The 20037-nt window shown below is 43.4% G+C and overlaps 1 protein-coding gene across 1 annotated transcript; it reads right to left on the reverse strand.

The window, feature by feature from the left end:
* Positions 1-1154: 1154 nt before the first annotated feature.
* On the reverse strand, positions 1155-3400 carry LOC119355731 (peroxygenase-like). The gene is made up of 6 exons (XM_037622583.1): positions 3244-3400; positions 2992-3147; positions 2100-2185; positions 1919-2013; positions 1693-1818; positions 1155-1571 (listed from the first exon to the last, which is right to left on the reverse strand). Exons 1-6 carry the CDS (start codon positions 3356-3358, stop codon positions 1418-1420), a joined length of 732 nt encoding a protein of 243 aa, XP_037478480.1. The 5' UTR covers positions 3359-3400; the 3' UTR covers positions 1155-1417.
* Between the last annotated feature and the right edge of the window lie 16637 nt (positions 3401-20037).

Genomic DNA, 20037 nt, shown 5'->3' on the forward strand with positions numbered 1-20037 from the left:
TCAAGTGGCGAGTGGTTATTGTGGTCTTCAAGGCCTGGTATGGCGAGGGCGTTTGCAGGTGTCCCTTTCCTTTTCTGCCGGTTCAATGCAATTTTCAATCTCAGATAGATGGCGTATAATTGAAGAAAAAAGATGGTGAGTATGATTTACAATGTATTATACTCCCTGTTCCTAAATATAAGTCTTTTCAGAGATTCCACGATAAACTACATACAGAGCAAAATGAGTGAATCTACACTCTAAAATATGTCTATATACATCTGTATGTAGTTTATAGTGCAATCTCTAGAAAGACTTATATTTAGGAACGGAGGGAGTATATTTATTGGTCGTTTTGTGTCCATTTGTATCTTCATTATATTGGCTACTGTCTTTCTTCATTGACAATTCTCAGTTTTAAGACGCCTTTTAGGTGTATTTTCTAAAAATAAAATAGTTTTCTTCGCATAGGAGCACAAATAGAATATTAGTTCCCCTTGTTTTATTCTAGTTTTCCTTTTTTGTTCATTTTCTATTCAAACTTTTGCCAATTTTTTCAATTTTTCTTTCTTTATTTTTCATCCTTTTAATTATTTGGTTATTATTTTTCTTGTATTTTAGTCATTTACAATACATGAATTATTTTTACAATTTACAAACACAATTAAAATTCACCAATTTTTAATGCAAGACTGTTTTCCAAAAAAATATAATCTAAAATTTAAAATATATTTTTGCGCATCTATAATTTTTTTGCACATTTTAAATGACGCAAAATTATTTTATAATATTTTTATGAATATCTATAAAATTTTGAACATTTTTAAATTATGCACAGTTATTCTTCATGAGAATAATGTCTGTGAAGATTATTTTAATTATGCACAAGTATTTTATTTAGTAAGTATATTTTTTGAAATCCACCACTTTAAAAAAATCATGATGTGTTTTAAATAATTCGTTATTTAGATCTGGCCAAAAAACATTTTTTTAGAGCGAGGAGTGAGTGGTCTTCTTCGATCTGTTTTTCCTTCCGAGTGTACATGGACCATATTTTTGTCTGACTAGCTGGGCCGGGCCGTTTATGGGGAAATCACCGCAGCGTAAACACAATCGAGTTAGTACTCTTCCCTCAAGAAAATAAATCTTCTAAAAAAAAATCTTGTCTCAAAAGAAAATCGAGTTAGTACTCTCTCCTATTCAAATTAATTGTCACAGCTGTAGTACAACTACCCCTAAATAAAGTAAGAAAATTCAACAATCACAGTAAATTCAACAACCACAGTACAGAGTACTTGTGTTCTCAAGTTTAGTTGAGAAGTGTACAACTTTATTCTCTGAACTTCATACTCATTCCTCTCTTATTTCATATATAGGCATACATGAGGTAATCCATCTGGTCTACAGTCCTACTCACGAAGATGACAGCGTTGCAACTCTAGTGCTGCTTGTCGTGGGCTTCCCTCCTTTGCTGGGCGATGAACTCGAACAGGCTACCATCAAAGCAGCGGCGAACAGCTTCTCTGGAGAGGAAGCCCTCCTCGTCCTTTGCAAGCACGTACAGCAGTATCCACTCCCCCTTGCTCACAATCCTGGACACACATATCAGTTCAGGCTAAACATGAGTGGAACAACGCTTCTGCAGTTCATTTGGCATCACTGACTGCTAAGTAAACTGCCGATGAAATGAGAATTCGCGAGTGCTCTGCTCACCATCCAATGAAGTCGAAGTTCAGCCGGTTGCCTTCGGTCATCCTACAGATGTCGCCGAAGCTAAGCTTGTCCGGCGCCGTGCGGGCATACTTGCTGAAGATGCTCTCGAAATTTACCGGCATGAACCTATATTTGTTTCACAGTTGGAACGTGCCTCTTTCAGAACTGAAAGATGGTGTAACAAAGTTTTGAACTAGTAGTAAGCAAGTTTGGAGTGTGGATTTACCTTCCCTCTGTGTCATAAGTTGAGGAATCGCTACCATGCTTACCCCTGTGGATGTTCTTGATGTATACGGGCAACAAGGGAGATGGTATCCAGCTCTATATATAGCCATTATGAAAAGTAAGGATGAATAAGAGCCTGCTGAAACTTTTCAAGGAAATATTTCAAATCTTTTTGTACTTACAGGTAGAGTTGGGAAGCTGAAACCAATATTAAAGACAATTGCGAATACGAACGACACGATCACGTTGAAGCCCAATGCCCTCATTCCTGGAATTCAGGCAATATAAGTACATAAACTACGGCAACCACTGTCAAAATTTGTGGTTCTAAAATATAATTTTTGAAGAGCCATGTCACTGAAGCTATGCATATTTCACACTACTCTAAATATGAGGTTAATAACTCACTAATTTCCGTCACAGCGCTGAATTTGAAGTTATTTAGCGCCGCTAAGCCGTCGTGGCCAGAGGAATAGCGCAAGTGAGTTCCATAAAGCCATCCATCTGTCTCATTCTTTCTTCTTGTTTTCGATATATAGGATGCATTGATGCAACACTTGGCTACTGAATTAGCATGTTTGTGTTTTTTTTAATGTCTGGAGATGTGTATGTCAAATATATGTGATACTTTACATATGATGTCTGATTGTATGCTTATTTTCTTCATGATTCAAGAAAAATAGTACAAAATGAATCTTAGTTTCGATATAGTTTGAGTTTTAATTCAGCAGACCCCCCCTTAAAAGTTTACACGAATCTTGAAGTTATTTAAAAAGGATATCGCCATATTAGCTTGCAGATCAAACTTACTGAATAGATTGACATGGATACAAGGACTATTTTACCCTCTCTTTTTATTGAAGGGGTAATTTCTAATCTTCACATTTAATCTGCTCTATACTACTACTTTTAAGGAGGGTGTACCGAAACAAAGTACGTTTTGAATTTTTGATAGCTTCTGGCCAAGCTGCAGCTAAATGCCCGCCACTTAATCCTTTGAAACTAATTGAGCTTCTTCACATGAATTTTACGAGCAGGCCATCATCACACCGTGCAACATATACAAATACATACCTCCGTAAGTTTCCCAGGGATAGACGATGCCGTCGCCGTCCAGGTCGAAGAAGGCGACATGCTGCTGAAGCACGCTCTTCTGCCCGTGCTCGTGCCCCTCCCCGCTCTCTCCTTCAGGATGGTACACATCCGGCACGACCAGAGCTCGAGCTAAGTCTGCATGCATGCATCCATGCCTGTTACTACTAGTTACTGCCTTTCTGATGAAACAACCATGCACGTACGAACGGAAGAAACGGGGCAGGCACTCACAGGGCTTTGGGAGGTGTGTCTCCAGGTCCGCCCGGACCGGCCGCTCGGCCGTCACCGGCGCCGCTTCCGCCACCGTCGACGTTGCGTCGGCGGGCGCCTTAGCTTCCTCCGCCATGAAACCCTCTGTGCGCGTGCGCCACACTTTCCGGCTTGATCCCGCGAGTCCTGCTCTTCTTTATATACACGCAAAGGAAGGAAGCGCGCCCACGGTGCGTGTGCGGCGAGCGAGAAGTGAAAGTGTGCACGATTGCTTTGCCCCCGAGGTGTCGCTTCGTGATTTGGCACCGGGAGCCTTCTCTGTGGTCTGTGGCGGGTTGTACAGTGAGGTCGCTCTCCCGATCCGTTGTCCGTCCATGTCACATCGTTGTCCATTGAGGATTGAGCCGTACGGTACCATCTCCCTCGTGCTGTGCCACATAAATCTTGCGGTTAATCTGCTTGACACGAAACGTTACGCGCCTCTGGTTTTCGCCCGCGTGCGCGTTGTGGAAATTTGTAAAAAGAGATACAGAATTAGATGCGCATTTCTTAAAATGGAAGTTTTTCTTGTTCAGCAGACTCGCGCTAGTGCGGGTTTGACGGTGGCGATTCATCCAGACGAAGCGGAGAGTCGGGGGGCGGTGGAAATCCTCAGATCTGCTGATGGATGGAGGAGAAGGAGCTGCGGCGGATCAGGAGATACGCCAGCTGCTCACGGAGGTGGCTCGGAGAGAGCGTGCGGCGGATCGAGCGACAAGGGCGGCGGAGCAGGCGACACATGCGCTGGCTGTGGTGAAGATGAATCTCGCGCTGCGGGCAATGGCGAACACCACGGAGCTAGAGCGAGCCTCCATCTTTGCGATGGGGCGGGAGCTCTCCCTTGCCTTGATTCTGCAGTGGGCGGATGGGGAGGCGACCTCCACATCGAGACAACAGAGGAGGAGATGGAGGCCATTCCGAAGGGCAACGCGCTGATGGAGTTCAAATTGGCTGATTCCGGATGTAAGTCTCATTCCCCTGCTGTTGTTATTCCAATTTTAGAGGTTGCTACTCGCCGGAGATTGCCATCGCCGCCGCCGTTCGCAGTTTTGCCTCCGAAGAAACTGGTCAACACGGCATTGGGCGATGGGTCTAGGAGGGCCCGGGTGGTCAAAGGCATGGGAGAGAATGGCACCAGGGCCCGCTGCTATGGTGCTAAAAGGGAAAGCACTTTCCCCAATCCTCCCCAACCTACCAACCGCGAGCCTGATCCAGGGGCTGCTAGGGTTCGTCGGCGTCTGCGTCGCCCCCCTCCTCCTTCTTCCTTAGTCTGGGTGAGGAAGGATAAGTTCAGGAGTGAGTGCTTCACGGAGGCGGATTGCTTCCCTGCTGGTGCCGCCGACAGACACCACGTCCCCACGAGATTTAGTTTCTCTGCCGATTTCTGGGTGAAGCGAGAAGGAAGAGAGACCTACGCGAAGGTGATCGCAAGATGGCTGGAGCGGGGCAAGGGGCAAGAGGAGGTGGGAGAATCAATGGCGGCCGGGGCGGAACGAGTCTCGCCCCCTTCCCAGGTCACCGCTGCCCCCCTGCTGCCCCCCTGTTCGCCCCCCTATGGCCCAACAACAGCAAAACCCTCCTATCTCCATCTATGCCAAGCCTCCAATTTTCCCTTTGGCCTCTAGCTCGCAGATGATGTATCCACAGATGGGGGCGATGTTCCCAGGATATCCTCCTCCTGGTTTCCAACAGTATCCTGCTAACCCTTGGCCAAATCAACAACAATTTCAATTCCCTTTCATGGCCCCCAACCAATGTGCTCCTATGCAATATCCTCAAGGTATTCAACAACCCGTAGCTGCTGGTAGTGGGTCTGGTTCTGGTAATGGGCAGGCTGGTCAGAGCAAAAACAAGAAGAAGCAGAGGAATGCTGCAGAGAAGAAACCTATGAAAACATATGCTGGGCTTGCTGCTCCTCGGGTTGCTTTGCCTTTTGATGAGCCTGACTCTTACAATGTAGACCTGAAGTATATTGGCGCTACCTGCTACAACTGCGGGTTGCCTGGGCACTATGCAGGTATGTGCCAGGTCCCAAAGAATTGCTTCATGTGTTCTGTTTCGGGTCAGCATATGGTTGCTTGCCCCTTGTGGTACAAACCTTGCCCAGCTGCTCAATTCTGGGGTAGTGCTGGGAATGGCCTGGGTTTCTTTCATCTTGAGACTGGAGAAAAAAACAACAGTGACTGGCTGAACTTTGGAAATGTGGGTCTGGTTGTTATTGAAGAAGGTGATATTTCTGCTGAGGAGCTAGGTGCTTGCTTCACTAGTATGTGGAAGACTAACTGGCCTTGGCAGATCAGAGCTTACAATAATTCTCAATATCTAGTCAGATTTCCTTCCAACAAAAAAACACACTGACCTAGTTTCTTATGACTCCATCAACCTCAAGAAGAAAGGTGTGTCAATTTCCTTCAAGAACTGGCATGGAGAGCTACCTGCTTATGACTCCTTGACTGAGATTTGGGTGGATATTATGGGCCTGCCTCCTGCTTGGTGCTCTTGGTCTGTGATTGCCCAAGTTGCTGCTACTCTGGGTGTCATTACTAATATAGATTGGCATGGCATTTTCAGAAGCTTTTATGAAGTGGTGAGAGTACAGGTTGATGTTAGAGATCCTGCTCTGATTCCTAGAGACAGGCTTTTTGAAATTCAGCAAGAACTGTTCTTGCTCACTTTGAAAGTTGATGAGGAAGCTCCTGTGGATTCTGATAACCCTTTTGATCCCCCTGACCACAAGAATAATGAGGAAGACAACAACAAGAAGCAGGGGGTAGAGGACGAGTTCAGTAATGATGACCTATTGGGAGAGCAGATGGAACATGATCTTGACAACAACAGGAAGAATCCCAACTTTAGGCCAAGACCTGCCTCTGCTCCTAGTGGGTCTAGAAACAAAACCCACAACTTGGCTGCTATCTCTCCTCCTAATTTGTTCTCCAAAAAGAATGTGAATAATAACAGCCCTTTGGAGAGATCAGTTTTCTTGAAAATCCAAGATGCTCCCCTAACTAAAAGCTACCTGCAAGTTGTTAAGAGAACTCCAGTGGAGAATTTTGGTACTATTCTTCTTCCTGAATTTGAAGCTACTATCAAGGATGGAGGGACCAACAAAGATTGTATTCCTGTTTCTCTTGGGGGGGGGGGGTTAATTCCCTGCCCTACTCATACAACTAGTCTTAAAGTTGATGGAGGCAAATGGGGCCCTGTTATATCCACTAGGATGAGTAACAGGATCAAGAGAGATGGGAAACCATCCTTGATCAAAGCTCAAGAGATTAAGTAGAAGAAGAACTTGGAGATTCCCAGAGGTAATAACCCCAAAATCTTCCATAATTCTTTTGCTTGTTTGGACAATGATGTTCTAGTTTCTAAAGCCCTCAAAGCTGGCATTGTTATGGGAGATAATCCCTCTCAAGTTAGCAATAATGTTGAAGCTATTAAGAGACTAGAGTTGGATAGATTAGGTAAGTTTAAACAGGACAATCCTGATATGTTCCTCCCTGGAGACATTGATGTCACCAAGGAAGAGTATTGCACTGTTTATAATTATGTTGCCCCCTTGACACTGAATCTGACCATCACTCTGCTTCAAATATGGATAGAGAGTATGATGATGCCTCCTTATGGATGGAGGTTAAAAGTCAGAGGTCAAAAAAGTGCCAAGCTAAAATTTCTACTAGGTTTAGATGATAGGGCTGCTTTTGAAATGTGAGAGGCCTGAATGGTCCTGAAAACTCTTAAGGTGCAGGAGATTATTAGTTCTCACCGCCCTAATTTTATTTGTTTGTCAGAAACCAAAAAGACCGAGTTTAGCATTAATCAACTAGAGGCTATAGACTCTAGAAATGGTTTTATCTGGAATTGGTTGCCTGCTAATAACACTGCTGGAGGTTTATTAGTGGGGGTTAAGGAAGATAAGTTTGAGATTTTAGCTTATGATACACATACTTTTAGTATCTCCTGCTTGCTGAAGAACAAGTGTAATAACACGGTTTGGAGGCTAATCTCAGTTTATGGTTCTGCTTATGACAACCTTAAGCTTGATTTTATCAATGAACTCCACAACCTCCTAGATAGCTGGGCTGGTCCCACTATTGTGGGAGGAGACTTTAATTTGATTAGAGTTGTTGAGAAGAAGAATACTGGCCTTATTAATCAGCACTGGGCTGATCTTTTCAATGACTGGATTAATAAATTTGGACTCATTGAGATTAAGAATGCTGGTAGGAAGTATACTTGGGCCAATAACCAAGACAATCTAATCATAGCTGAATTTTTGTCCCTGCTGACTGGGAAAGACTTTTTCCTGCTAGCCAGGTTAAAACTCTTCCTAGAATTGGGAGTGATCACCCCCCTTATTTTTAATTCTGATGCTATAGCTATTCCCAAAAATAAAGTTTTTAGATTTGAAAAATGGTGGCTAGAAATTCCTGGCTTTGATGAGATTGTCCACAAAGCTTGGAATGCTGAATGTCAGTTCTCCTCTGCCATAGATATTTGGCAATTTAAGATCAGAAATAGTAGGAAAGCCACCAAAGGGTGAAGCCTTAATTATGAGGCCTCTCAAAACAAGGCTAAGAGAGCCTTAGTTGCTGAATATAATTGTTTAGACATTCTTGCAGAAACTCAACTTTTTTCCCCTGTTTCTAAAGCTAGATTGAAAGTGATTGCAGGTGATCTAAATGAGATATGGAAGAAAGAGGAAATCAAGGCCAGGCAGAGAGCTAGAGAGAGACATAAAAGAGGGGGATTTGAACTCTGACTACTTTCAAGCCCTGGCCAACCAGAAGAGAAGGAAGAAGCATATTGCTGTTCTGGAAACTGCTAATGGCCCAGTTGAAGACACTGAAGGTATTATTGCCAATGCAGTAGCTTATTATAAGAATCTTTTTGGATACTCTCCTTCTATTAATCTAAAGTTAGTTGATGACTTTTGGGACCAGTCTAGCATGGCCACTGCTGAACATATTGAGTACTTAGAAAAACCTTTTTCTGAAGAAGAAATTAAAAATGCAGTTTTTGGCTCTTATGCTGAAGGTGCTCCTAGTCCTGATGGTTTTCCTTTTTTATTTTATCAGCATTTCTGGGATCTCATCAAAAGTGATCTGTTTGCACTTTTTTAGAGATTGGGAGAATGGGAAGTTGGACTTTTATAGACTTAACTTCTCCCTTCTGACCCTTGTCCCTAAAGAACCTAATGATGTTTCTTTGGACAGATTCAGACGCCTTGCAATGATCAATTGTAGTTTCAAGATTTTTGCTAAGTGCGCTGCTAGTAAGCTAGGCCCAGTTTGCAATGACTTGATTTCCCCCAACCAAACTGCTTTTACTAAAGGCAGATTTATTCTAGAGAGTATTGTAGCTGCCCATGAGGTGATGCATGTTGTAGCTAGCAACCACCTTTAGGGGTTTTGTTTTAAGCTTGATTATGAGAAAGCTTATGACATGGTGAATAGAGATTTCCTATTAGACATGCTTAGGAGAAGAGGCTTTGGCCCAAAATGGATGTACAAATTGGGCTCTCTACTCCACAATGGCTCTGTTGGGGTCAGGATTAATGACACCAATAGTGAGTTTTTTATTGCTGGCAAAGGTGTGAGGCAGGGGGATCCTGCCTCCCCTTTGCCTTTTAATATTGCAGTTGATGTATTCACTAGAATACCAGCAAAAGCAGCTAATCAGAGCATGATTGCTAGGGGTTTTCCTCCTTCTAACCCAGCTGGGGTCATTCACATGCAATATGCGGATGATACCCTTCTGTTTCTAGATAATAATTTATACCATGCTAGAAATTTAAAGTGGTTCCTCTTCTGTTTTGAGCAACTTTCTGGCATGAGGATCAACTTCCATAAGTGTGATCTGGTGCCTATTAACATAGATAGAGATGAGGCTACTAGTTTTGCTCACTCTCTAGGTTGTAAACTAAGTACTTTCCCTATTAAGTATCTTGGTGCCCATCTCCATTATTCAAAGCTTATAAGAGAGGACCTCCATGAAGGAAATATGCCCTAGAGGGAATAATAAAGTTATTATTTATTTCCTTATATCATGATAAATGTTTATTATTCATGCTAGAATTGTATTAACCGGAAACATGATACATGTGTGAATACATAGACAAACAGAGTGTCACTAGTATGCCTCTACTTGACTAGCTCATTGATCGAAGATGGTTATGTTTCCTAACCATGGACAAAGAGTTGTCATTTGATTAATGAGATCACATCATTAGGAGAATGATGTGATTGATTTGACCCATTCCGTTAGCTTAGCACTCGATCGTTTAGTATGTTGCTATTGCTTTCTTCATGACTTATACATGTTCCTATGACTATGAGATTATGCAACTCCTGTTTACTGGAGGAACACTTTGTGTGCTACCAAACGTCACAACATAACTGGGTGATTATAAAGGTGCTCTACAGGTGTCTCCGAAGGTACTTGTTGGGTTGGCGTATTTCGAGATTAGGATTTGTCACTCCGATTGTCGGAGAGGTATCTCCGGGCCCTCTCGGTAATGCACATCACTTAAGCCTTGCAAGCATTGCAACTAATGAGTTAGTTGCAGGATGATGTATTACGGAACGGGTAAAGAGACTTGCCGGTAACGAGATTGAACTAGGTATTGAGATACCGATGATCGAATCTCAGGCAAGTAACATACCGATGACAAAGGGAACAACGTATGTTGTTATGCGGTCTGACCAATAAAGATCTTCGTAGAATATGTGGGAGCCAATATGAGCATCCAGGTTCCGCTATTGGTTATTGACCGGAGACGTGTCTCGGTCATGTCTACATAGTTCTCGAACCCGTAGGGTCCGCACGCTTAACGTTTCGATGACAGTTATATTATGAGTTTATATGTTTTGATGTACCGAAGGTTGTTTGGAGTCCCGGATGTGATCACGGACATGACGAGGAGTCTCAAAATGGTCGAGACATGAAGATTGATATATTGGAAGCCTATGTTTGGATATCGGAAGTGTTCCGGGTGAAATCGGGATTTTACCGGAGTACCGGGAGGTTACCGGAACCCCCCGGGAGCTTAATGGGCCATAGTGGGCCTTGTGGAGAAGAGGAGAGGCGGCCAGGGTAGGGCCGCGCGCCCCTCCCCCTAGTCCGAATAGGACAAGGAGAGGGGGGCGGCGCCCCCCTTTCCTTCCTCTCTCCCGCCTCTTTCCCCCTCCTCTCCTAGTCCAACAAGGAAAAGGGAGGGAGTCCTACTCCCGGTAGGAGTAGGACTCCTCCTGGCACGCCCCCTCTAGGCCGGCTGCACCTCCCCCCTTGATCCTTTATATACGGGGGCAGGGGGCACCCTAGAGACACAACAATTGATCTCTTAATCTTTTAACCGTGTGCGGTGCCCCCCTCCACCATAGTCCACCTCGATAATACTGTAGCGGTGCTTAGGCGAAGCCCTACGTCAGTAGAACATCATCATTGTCACCACACCGTTGTGCTGATGAAACTCTCCCTAAACACTCGGCTGGATCGGAGTTCGAGGGACGTCATCGGGCTGAACGTGTGCTGAACTCGGAGGTGCCGTAAGTCCGGTACTTGATCGGTCCGATCATGAAGACATACGACTACATCAACCGCGTTGTGCTAACGCTTCCGCTTTCGGTCTACGAGGGTACGTGGACAACACTCTCCCCTCTCGTTGCTATGCATCACCATGATCTTGCGTGTGCGTAGGAATTTTTTGAAATTACTACGTTCCCCAACAGTGGCATCTGAGCCAGGTTTTATGCGTAGATGTCATATGCACGAGTAGAACACAAGTGTGTTGTGGGCGATATAAGTCATACTGCTTACCAGCATGTCATACTTTGGTTCGGCGGTATTGTTGGATGAAGCGGCCCGGACCGACATTACGCGTACGCTTACGCGAGACTGGTTCTACCGACGTGCTTTGCACATAGGTGGCTGGCGGGTGTCAGTTTCTCCAACTTTAGTTGAACCGAGTGTGGCTACGCCCGGTCCTTGCTAAGGTTAAAACAACACCAACTTGACAAACTATTGTTGTGGTTTTGATGCGTAGGTAAGAACGGTTCTCGCTAAGCCCGTAGCAGCCACGTAAAATTTGCAACAACAAAGTAAAGGACGTCTAACTTGTTTTTGCAGGGCATGTTGTGATGTGATATGGTCAAGACATGATGCTAAATTTTATTGTATGAGATGATCATGTTTTGTAACCGAGTTATCGGCAACTGGCAGGAGCCATATGGTTGTCGTTTTATTGTATGCAATGCAATCGCCCTGTAATGCTTTACTTTATCACTAAGCGGTAGCGATAGTCATAGAAGCATAAGATTGGCGAGACGACAACGATGCTACGATGGAGATCAAGGTGTCGCGCCAGTGACGATGGTGATCATGACGGTGCTTCGGAGATGGAGATCACAAGCACAAGATGATGATGGCCATATCATATCACTTATATTGATTGCATGTGATGTTTATCTTTTATGCATCTTATCTTGCTTTGATTGACGATAGCATTATAAGATGATCCCTCACTAAATTATCAAAGTATAAGTGTTCTCCCTGAGTATGCACCGTTGCGAAAGTTCTTCATGCTGAGACACCACGTGATGATCGGGTATGATAGGCTCTACGTTCAAATACAATGGGTACAAAACAGTTGCACACGCGGAATACTCAGGTTAAACTTGACGAGCCTAGCATATAACAGATATGGCCTCGTAACATGGAGACCGAAAGGTCAAGCGTGAATCATATAGTAGATATGATCAACATAGTGATGTTCACCATTGAAACTACTCTATCTCACATGACGATCGGACATGATTTAGTTGATTTGGATCACATGATCACTTAGAGGATTAGAGGGATGTCTATCTAAGTGGGAGTTCTTAAGTAATATGATTAATTGAACTTAAATTTATCATGAACTTAGTACCTGATAGTATCTTGCTTGTCTATGTTGATTGTAGATAGATGGCCCGTGATGTTGTTCCGTTGAATTTTAATACGTTCCTTGAGAAAGCAAAGTTGAAATATGATGGTAGCAATTACACGGACTGGGTCTGTAACTTGAGGATTATCCTCATTGCTGCACAGAAGAATTACGTCCTAGAAGCACCGCTGGGTGCCAGGCCTGCTGCAAATGCAACTGACGACGTTAAGAATGTCTAGCAGAGCAAAGCAGACGACTACTCGATAGTTCAATGTGCCATGCTTTACGACTTAGAACCGGGACTTCAATGACGTTTTGAACGTCATGGAGCATATGAGATGTTCCAAGAATTGAAGTTAATATTTCAAGAAAATGCCCGGATTGAGAGATATGAAGTCTCCAATAAGTTCTACAGCTGCAAGATGGAGGAGAATAGTTCTGTCAGTGAGCATATACTCAAGATGTCTGGGTACTGCAATCACTTGATTCAACTGGGAGTTAATCTTCCGGATGATAGCGTCATTGAAAGAATTCTTCAATCACTGCCACCAAGCTACAAGAGCTTCGTGATGAACTATAATATGCAAGGGATGAATAAGACAATTCCCGAGCTCTTCGCAATGCTAAAGGCTGCGGAGGTAGAAATCAAGAAGGAGCATCAAGTGTTGATGGTCAATAAAACCACCAGTTTCAAGAAAAAGGGCAAAGGGAAGAAGAAGGGGAACTTCAAGAAGAACAGCAAGCAAGTTGCTACACAGGAGAAGAAACCCAAGTCTAGACCTAAGCCTGAGACTGAGTGCTTCTACTACAAGCAGACTGGTCACTAGAAGCGGAACTGCCCCAAGTATTTGGCGGATAAGAAGGATGGCAAGGTGAACAAAGGTATATGTGATATACATGTTATTGATGTGTACCTTACTAATGCTCGCAATAGCACCTGGGTATTTGATACTGGTTCTATTGCTAATATTTGCAACTCGAAACAGGGGCTACGGATTAAGTGAAGATTGGCTAAGGACGAGGTGACGATGCGCGTGGGAAATGGTTCCAAAGTCGATGTATCGCGGTCGGCACGCTACCTCTACATCTACCTTCGGGATTAGTATTAGACCTAAATAATTGTTATTTGGTGCCAGCGTTGAGCATGAACATTATATCTGAATCTTGTTTGATGTGAGACGGTTATTCATTTAAATCAGAGAATAATGGTTGTTCTATTTATATGAGTAATATCTTTTATGGTCATGCACCCTTGAAGAGTGGTCTATTTTTGTTGAATCTCGATAGTAGTGATACACATATTCATAATATTGAAGTCAAAAGATGCAGAGTTGATAATGATAGTGCAACTTATTTGTGACACTGCCGTTTAGGTCATATCGGTGTAAAGCGCATGAAGAAACTCCATACTGATGGACTTTTGGAACCACTTGATTATGAATCACTTGGTACTTACGAACCGTGCCTCATGGGCAAGATGACTAAAACATCGTTCTCCGGAACTATGGAGAGAGCAACAGATTTGTTGGAAATCATACATACATATGTATGTGGTCCGATGAATGTTGAGGCTCGTGGCGGATATCGTTATTTTCTCACCTTCACAGATGATTTAAGCAGATATGGGTATATCTACTTAATGAAACATAAGTCTGAAACATTTGAAAAGTTCAAAGAATTTTAGAGTCAAGTTGAAAATCATCGTAACAAGAAAATAAAGTTTCTACGATCTAATCGTGGAGGAGAATATTTGAGTTATGAGTTTGGTCTTCATTTGAAACAATACGGAATAGATTCACAACTCACGCCACCCGGAACACCACAGTGTAATGGTGTGTCCGAACGTCGTAATCGTACTCTACTAGATATGGTGCGATCTATGATGTCTCTTACTGATTTACCGCTATCGTTTTGGGGTTATGCTTTAGAGACGGCCGCATTCACGTTAAATAGGGCATCATCGAAATCCGTTGAGATGACGCCTTATGAACTATGGTTTGGCAAGAAACCAAAGTTGTCGTTTCTGAAAGTTTGGGGCTGCGATGCTTATGTGAAAAAGCTTCAACCTGATAAGCTCGAACCCAAATCGGAGAAATGTGTCTTCATAGGATACCCAAAGGAGACTGTTGGGTACACCTTCTATCATAGATCCGAAGGCAAGACTTTTGTTGCTAAATTTGAAATCTTTCTGGAGAAGGAGTTTCTCTCGAAAGAAGTGAGTGGGAGGAAAGTAGAACTTGATGAGGTAACTATACCTGCTCCCCTATTGGAAAGTAGTTCATCGCAGAAACCGGTTTCTGCAATACCTACACCAATTAGTGAGGAAGTTAATGACGATGATCATGGAACTTCAGATCAAGTTGTTACTGAAGCTCGTAGGTCAACCAGAGTAAGATCCGCACTAGAGTGGTACGGAAATCCTGTTCTGGAAGTTATGTTACTAGACCATGACGAACCTACGAACTATGAATAAGCGATGGTGAGCCCAGATTCCGTGAAATGGCTTGAGGCCATGAAATCTGAGATGGGATCCATGTATGAGAATAAAGTGTGGAGTTTGGTTGACTTGCCAGATGATCGGCAGGCAATTGAGAACAAATGGATCTTCAAGAAGAAGACTGACGCTGATGGTAATGTTACTGTCTATAAAGCTCGACTTGCTGCGAAAGGTTTTCGACAAGTTCAAGGGATTGACTACGATGAGACTTTCTCACCCGTAGCGATGCTTAAGTCTGTCCGAATCATGTTAGCAATTGCCGCATTTTATGATTATGAAATTTGGCAAATGGATGTCAAAACTGCATTCCTGAATGGATTTGTGGAAGAAGAGTTGTATATGATGCAGCCGGAAGGTTTTGTCGATCCAAAGGGAGCTAACAAAGTGTGCAAGCTCCAGCGATCCATTTATGGACTGGTGCAAGCCTCTCGGAGATGGAATAAACGCTTTGATAGTGTGATCAAAGCATTTGGTTTTGTACAGACTTTTGGAGAAGTCTGTATTTACAAGAAAGTGAGTGGGAGCTCTGTAGCATTTCTGATATTATATGTGGATGACATATTGTTGATTGGAAATGATATAAAATTTCTGGATAGCATAAAGGGATACTTGAATAAGAGTTTTTCAATGAAAGACCTCGGTGAAGCTGCTTATATATTGGGCACCAAGATCTATAGAGATAGATCAAGACGCTTAATTGGAATTGCACAAAGCACATACCTTGATAAAGTTTTGAAGAAGTTCAAAATGGATCAAGCAAAGAAAAGGTTCTTGCCTGTGTTACAAGGTGTGAAGTTGAGTAAGACTTAATGCTCGACCACTGCAGAAGATAGAGAGAAAATGAAAGATATTTCCTATGCTTCATCCATAGGCTCTATCATGTATGCAATGTTGTGTGCCTTGCTATAAGTCTAGCAGGGAGGTACCAAAGTAATCCAGGAGTGGATCACTGGACAACGGTCAAGAACATCCTGAAATGCAAGAAAAGGACTAAGGATATGTTTCTCGTTTATGGAGGTGACAAAGAGCTCACCGTAAACAGTTACGTTGATGCAAGCTTTGACACTGATCCGGACGATTCTAAATCGCAAACCGGATACATGTTTACATTGAACGGTGGAGCTGTCAGTTGGTGCAGTTCTAAACAAAGCGTTGTGGCGGGATCTACATGTGAAGCAGAGTACATAGCTGCTTCGGAAGCAGCAAATGAAGGAGTCTAGATGAAGGAGTTCACTAGGTGTCATACCTAGTGCATCGGGTCCAATGAAAATCTTTTGTGACAATACTGCTGCAATTGCCTTGGCGTAGGAATCCAGATTTCACAAGAGAACCAAGCACATCAAGAGACGCTTCAATTCCATCCGGGATTTAGTCCATGTGGGAGACATAGAAATTTGCAAGATACATACGGATCTGAATGTTGTAGACCCATTGACTAAGCCTCTTCCACGAGCAAAACATGATCAGCACCAAGGCTCCATGGGTGTTAGAATCATTACTGTGTAATCTAGATTTTTGACTCTAGTGCAAGTGGGGGACTGAAGGAAATATGCCCTAGAGGGAATAATAAAGTTATTATTTATTTCCTTATATCATGATAAATGTTTATTATTCATGCTAGAATTGTATTAACCGGAAACATGATACATGAGTGAATACATAGACAAACAGAGTGTCACTAGTATGCCTCTACTTGACTAGCTCATTGATCGAAGATGGTTATGTTTCCTAACCATGGACAAAGAGTTGTCATTTGATTAATGAGATCACATCATTAGGAGAATGATGTGATTGACTTGACCCATTCCGTTAGCTTAGCACTCGATCGTTTAGTATGTTGCTATTGCTTTCTTCATGACTTATACATGTTCCTATGACTATGAGATTATGCAACTCCCGTTTACCGGAGGAACACTTTGTGTGCTACCAAACGTCACAATGTAACTGGGTGATTATAAAGGTGCTCTACAGGTGTCTCCGAAGGTACTTGTTGGGTTGGCGTATTTCGAGATTAGGATTTGTCACTCCGATTGTCGGAGAGGTATCTCTGGGCCCTCTTGGTAATGCACATCACTTAAGCCTTGCAAGCATTACAACTAATGAGTTAGTTGCGGGATGATGTATTACGGAACGAGTAAAGAGACTTGCCGGTAACGAGATTGAACTAGGTATTGAGATACCGACGATCGAATCTCGGGCAAGTAACATACCAATGACAAAGGGAACAACGTATGTTGTTATGCGGTCTGACCGATAAAGATCTTCGTAGAATATGTGGGAGCCAATATGAGCATCCAGGTTCCGCTATTGGTTATTGACCGGAGACGTGTCTCGGTCATGTCTACATAGTTCTCGAACCCGTAGGGTCCGCACGCTTAACGTTTCGATGACAGTTATATTATGAGTTAATGTTTTGATGTACCGAAGGTTGTTCGGAGTCCCGGATGTGATCACGGACATGACGAGGAGTCTCGAAATGGTCGAGACATGAAGATTGATATATTGGAAGCCTATGTTTGGATATCGGAAGTGTTCCGGGTGAAATCGGGATTTTACCGGAGTACCGGGAGGTTACCGGAACCCCCCGGGAGCTTAGTGGGCCATAGTGGGCCTTGTGGATAAGAGGAGAGGCGACCAGGGTAGGGCCGCGCGCCCCTCCCCCTAGTCCGAATAGGACAAGGAGAGGGGGCGGCGCCCCCCTTTCCTTCCTCTCTCCCGCCTCTTTCCCCCTCCTCTCCTAGTCCAACAAGGAAAAGGGAGGGAGTCCTACTCCCGGTAGGAGTAGGACTCCTCCTGGCACGCCCCCTCTAGGCCGGCTGCACCTCCCCCCTTGATCCTTTATATACGGGGGCAGGGGGCACCCTAGAGACACAACAATTGATCTCTTAATCTTTTAACCGTGTGCGGTGCCCCCCTCCACCATAGTCCACCTCGATAATACTGTAGCGGTGCTTAGGCGAAGCCCTGCGTGAGTAAAACATCATCATTGTCACCACGCCGTCATGCTGACAAAACTCTCCCTCAACACTCGGCTGGATCAGAATTCGAGGGACGTCATCGGGCTGAACGTGTGCTAAACTCGGAGGTGTCGTACGTTTGGTACTTGATCGGTCGGATCGTGAAGACATACGACTACATCAACCGCGTTGTGCTAACGCTTCCACTTTCGGTCTACAAGGGTACGTGGACAACACTCTCCCCTCTCGTTGCTATGCATCACCATGATCTTGCGTGTGCATAGATTTTTTTTTTTGAAATTACTACGTTCCCCAACACTCCAGCCTTTGGTAGACACAGTTATTAAAAGAGCTGCTAGCTGGAGAGGGAGACTGTTATCTTTTGGTAAGAGGCTGATTCTTGTCCAAGCTTGTCTAGCCAGCATCCCTTCTTATCTTATGGGCTATATCAAATTCCCTAAGTGGGCTATTAAGCTCATTAACTCTCAAGTAGCTCATTGCTTTTGGGATGATTATGAAGGGCATCACAAATACTATCTGGCTAGCTGGGGGACATTAACTATGAAGAAAGCCTATGGAGGGTTGGGGATCACTGACCTCTCTGATATGAATTTATGTCTGCTTGCTTCTTGGGTCAGCAGATATAATAGAGATGAGGGAAAGATCTGGAGAAGTATAATAGGTGCTAAGTACAACACCCAGTCCCCCAACATTTTTACTTGTCCATCTCTAGGTGCTTCACCTTTTTGGAAGGGTGCTCTTTGGGTTGCCCAAGCTACTAAGTTTGGATACTCCTAGAATATTGGCAATGGTAAGAAAGTTAGGTTTTGGGAGGACCATTGGTTTGGCTCGGCCCCACTAGCTACTATTTATTGGGACTTATACAATATTGCTAATGAACATGATTGCACCTTAGATCAAGTGTGGGATGGCTCTGACCTCAAAATTACTTTTAGGAGATGTTTCTCTAGTGAGCTTCTTGTTCTCTGGTTTGAACTTTTGGAGATTGCTAAATCCATTACCTTTTCTGAGACAGAAGACTCTCTAATCTGGAACCTTAATTCCAGTGGGGTTTATTCTGTTAAATCCCTGTATAATATAGTTAACTTTAGGGGTGTGTTTCCTTATAATACTCCTGATGTGTGAAAAATTAAGATCCCTGCCAGGATTCATATTTTTCTTTGGTTGGTGGTCAACAACAAGATTTTAACCAAAGTCAACTTGGGTAAAAGACAAAATGTCCTTGACATTTCTTGCCCTTTTTGTTCGTGTAATGAAACTTGCCATCATTTATTTTTTGGTTGTGATGTTGCGACTGAATTCTGAAGAAACATTTCTAGTATTACTGGATATAGAGGGACAACCAACATGTTATCCTTTGCGGACTGCTAGTCTAGAGGAAATAAATTAAGTGCTACTAATATCGTTCATGCAGCCAACCTTTGGGCCATCTGGAATACCAGAAATGATTTGATTTTTAACCGCGCCAAATGGACTAATATACAGGTACTATGGCGCAAGACTGCCTCATACGCTGCTCGTTGGGAACCGCTGGCTGCAGACCCTATTAAAAAACAAATTCAGGACATGGTACGGGAGCTGGAGATCCTGATCAAAGCTCCGTTACCGCTGATGTGGCCGGATCCAGGCTGAGGAGTTTGTGGTAGTTTTCTCCTGTCCAATGTTGAGTATGTGGCTCTGTTATTTGTAGCTGGACAGGGGAGGTGGCTAGTTTCTTTTCCTAGCTCTATGTGAGTCTGTCTTCCTTGTAATAGCTGGGCAGCTAGTCGCTCTCTTTCTTTTTCTGATACTTAGTTTGCTGTAGTCTGTTAGTACTGTAGATCCTTCGATGTACTGGTTTGATTTCTTTGCTATGCAATGGAGTCGGGACTGGGCCCTTTTCTTCTAAAAAAATGATAAAACCATAAAGGTGTCCCCACGAAAGAAAATCCATAAAGGTGTTTGGTTTGTCAGCCAATGTGAAAAGGGGCACGCTCTGTGTTGGTCAGGTGAAAACTGAAAAAAATACAGCCATCTCTTCAGCTGAACAATCCATGGAAGTCGGACGGTTAAGATCTCTATACCTAACTAGCAAACATGTCCGTGCGTTGCAACGGGAGGAAAAAACCGTTTCTCATACACACACTCGACGACATCAACAAATCACTTGAAATCTTTCGCGGCGCCATACAAGAAACAACATAATAAGTGGTGTTGTGCACAAACATAAATGGTTGGACGATTTTTTAAGTGTACAGAAGTTGTGTCCAATTCATTAGACAACAAATATATCTACCTAGCTGCCAGTATCAATTAATGTCTTTGCTATGTTCCTCCTCAGTGATACTCAACAAACAGTGCATTAGGCCGAAAATAGCAAAGCACACTTTACTACTCAA

Source organism: Triticum dicoccoides, chromosome 2A, assembly GCF_002162155.2.
Source record: "Triticum dicoccoides isolate Atlit2015 ecotype Zavitan chromosome 2A, WEW_v2.0, whole genome shotgun sequence".
Classification (NCBI taxonomy): Eukaryota; Viridiplantae; Streptophyta; class Magnoliopsida; order Poales; family Poaceae; genus Triticum; species Triticum dicoccoides.

Bases quoted from the DNA above. Each gene is read 5' to 3' on its own strand.
- LOC119355731 (XM_037622583.1), bottom strand. From the start codon at position 3,358: ATGGCGGAGGAAGCTAAGGCGCCCGCCGACGCAACGTCGACGGTGGCG. The intron at 2,186-2,991 runs GTATGTATTTGT...CCTGAATTCCAG, and splicing joins TCCCTGGGAAACTTACGGAG to GAATGAGGGCATTGGGCTTC. The intron at 1,572-1,692 runs GTGAGCAGAGCA...ATGTGTGTCCAG, and splicing joins AACTTCGACTTCATTGGATG to GATTGTGAGCAAGGGGGAGT.